At 39.3% G+C, this 2,948-nt stretch overlaps 1 protein-coding gene across 1 annotated transcript; it reads left to right on the top strand.

The window, feature by feature from the left end:
- The first annotated feature begins 440 nt into the window (after positions 1 to 440).
- On the top strand, positions 441 to 1,948 carry LOC120214360 (protein LAZY 1-like). Its single transcript, XM_039212276.1, has 3 exons — positions 441 to 555; positions 640 to 706; positions 1,236 to 1,948. The coding sequence occupies exons 1-3, from the start codon at positions 544 to 546 to the stop codon at positions 1,946 to 1,948; spliced, it is 792 nt and encodes a 263-aa protein (XP_039068207.1). The 5' UTR covers positions 441 to 543.
- Positions 1,949 to 2,948: the final 1,000 nt, after the last annotated feature.

Here is a 2,948-nt window from a genome sequence, read left to right as displayed (position 1 = left end):
CTGACACAGACAGTATTCGAACAAAACTGTTCTCCTGTCGAACCAGTAATGATGGCACAAAATTTACCTTGTAAAATAATTGTACATGTAGTGTAGTAGAGTATAAGGCTAGTATACCAAGACAGAAGTGAACGAACGTGTACAAAGATTTGATGTCGGACCTCCTTGATTATCAGTGCCCATTACCATCATGTCATATTAGGGCAGACACGATTGACTCATCCACGAGTAATAACAAGACGTTTATACCGCTAATCTTGCACATATTCATGCAGCAGCAATGCACCTACTCCAACAAGATGTCGATGAATTGCTCTCCAATTTGTCCACTTGATTGGATTTTGACAAAGAACAGCCAACCAAAATCTTGTATCTTTCTACTTGTTTCTCTATACTCACATCTGCTTCAGATCCTTCTGGCTTCCACTTGATCAATGCCTTCGTATACAACTCCATATCACCCCATTTAACTCCCCCTTCCACTTACTCATCTTCCTCATATGAAAACCAAAACAATTTGACGTCAAGCTCCTCAAAGCAAGAATGAAAATGAAGGTAAGTCTCCACTCCGCTAGATTCTTAGAATAGAGTAAACATTCCAAATCCTGCTAAATTCACCCCTTGCTGTTGTCATTGCAGCTACTAGGATGGATGCAGCATAAGCTACGGCCAACTAATATTGAACCTTTCAAGGATTTCACAATCGGTATTCCAACTTTCTTGAAAAATCCACAAACCATGCACAAGTCACATGATATTCATCGCTAGATCGGATCGGTGCAGTTGAATACGATAATCAACTCAGCTGCTCCAACAAAAATAATGCATTAGCCATCAAAGTCCATTGCACTCAACTCATCAAAGTTACTTATAGTTTTAAACAGATAGATTATGAACCTAAAGTAGAGGTTAAAATATTGATTCCTTTGGCTATCAAGATCTTAATACAGCAGCAACCTTTAGAGATGGGGCCACTGATCTTCGTAGTCTCACGGCTATCCGATCTTCCGTCATAGCAAAATAGACAGCAGTAAGACTAAGTACACCAAAATAAGCATGGAACCAGTCATTCTCATTACAACCATGTAGACCACTAAGGGGAGGGAACCACTTGATAGGTTGGAAGTAGCCTTTAAGGCTTAAAAGGAACATTGAAATGTAATTATAAAGCACAACATGAAGTCCTTCCTTTTTCAACCGTGTCTTATGTCCTAATCTTTAAACTCTGATTTCAGGGAACTACCGTGCATGTCTGTCTGCTCAGTCATCCCTCAATGATCAAGACTCGCATCCAAAATCAATATGTGGCTATGACTATGGATTGAAAGCGGAAATTGAGAATTCCTTCACAGAATTTGAAACCAAGGGGGTAGAAGAGTACAATGGAGATGAAACATCCGCTGTCATCTCAGGGCTATTCCATGGCTTTCTCACCATTGGAACTCTAGGCTCCGAACCAATTATGAGTGAGCCTGTAACACCGACATTCGCCACCCCTCTGGAGAATATATCTGAAGAAAAAACCGAGGTGTCCGAAAATCATCTGAAGCTCATCAATGATGAACTGGAGAAATTCCTTGAAGCTGAAGAGCATGGTTCCAATGAATCATCAAGAAGGAATAGTCAGGTCAGCACGATTACACTTAGTGGTAAGCCAATTCAAGGAGCCAATTCTCAAGATCATGGGAAGGCAATCACGTGTCCACTCCAAGGATATCTGTTTGGGTCTTCCATTGAACTTGCGGAAACAAGGTTTGAGGTGAAGAAGGAAAAGGCATCACTTGCTGAACTGTTCCACAGGACGAAAATTGCGGAAGAGAGTCATACGGAAAAATGTGCAAAAGAGGAGATGAAGAACAAGCAAAACAATAAACCTGTCAAACATCTCATCAAGAAGGTTCTGAAAAAGATTCATGCTTCTTCATTGAGTTCTATCTCTCTCTGTTAAAGATAGCCATTTTCTAATCCCATTCCTTTCCTGTTAAAGAACAAGGAGTTAAGGACCTTGAAATGAAAATTTTAAATGTGATATCTCACTTTCTACACATCCAAATATTGTTTAGTCCAGAAAAATTGAACAATAACTAAAAAGAGCGACAGGAGCAGGAGGTACAAAATCGCAGCTAAGGCAATGCTAATGTTTATATCCTAGATGAAAGCAGACTTAGATGGTAAGCTTTTTGCCAGCCTTTTCAAACATTCTTAGATGAGTTTTAATTTACCGATTTGCAGGTCATAAAACTATTTCACAGAAAAGTCCACCCTGAAAGTTCCATTGCTGATAGAGAGTCCAAAAAGTTGCATGGGAAGAAGACGAATAATGCTTCTTACAGTGACAACAAGAGGTTGCCTCGGGGATTAAGTTCAATGGCAGGACCCCAAGATTATAAGACCATCTCAGAACTGCCTAAATATGACCTTGCTGGCTTACATGCTGCAACTGCAAATGGGGAGCATTGGATTAAAACAGATGCAGACTGTAAGTAAAATATAACCATCTTGTTCATTCAGAATAAAATCCATTATTTGAAATGCTGGATCCCCAAGCAAAATAAAAAAAAACCAACTGTGGTGTCAACATATATACAATAGCAATTAAGCCTGTATCTGGCTTTGCAATAGAGTAGTCGACTAAGTTGATTCATTTTTCTTTAAACGAAATATACCTGACCTTCATCTGCTGCTGCCATTGTAGACTTGGTGTTGGAGCTGTAGTGAAGAAACTGCAACAGATTCCTATCAACAGCTTTCATCAGCCTTATGGCTTTATAAATATCAACTGTTGTAATGTGTGTGATCGAGTGATGGTGAACTGAACAGAAAAGAAGTTGTTTAGGAGGGATCCATCTTATCCTCCAGTTTGTGAAAATAAAGTTTGTTGTGGTATTCCTACTTTGAAAACGCGTGTACCAATCGCTTTCCATTATATTTCCTTCCAATTCCCAATT

This window comes from Hibiscus syriacus, unplaced genomic scaffold, assembly GCF_006381635.1.
Source record: "Hibiscus syriacus cultivar Baekdansim isolate YM2019G1 unplaced genomic scaffold, ASM638163v2 tig00110059_pilon, whole genome shotgun sequence".
Taxonomy (NCBI): domain Eukaryota; kingdom Viridiplantae; phylum Streptophyta; class Magnoliopsida; order Malvales; family Malvaceae; genus Hibiscus; species Hibiscus syriacus.
This window is presented reverse-complemented; position numbering and strand designations above follow the sequence as displayed.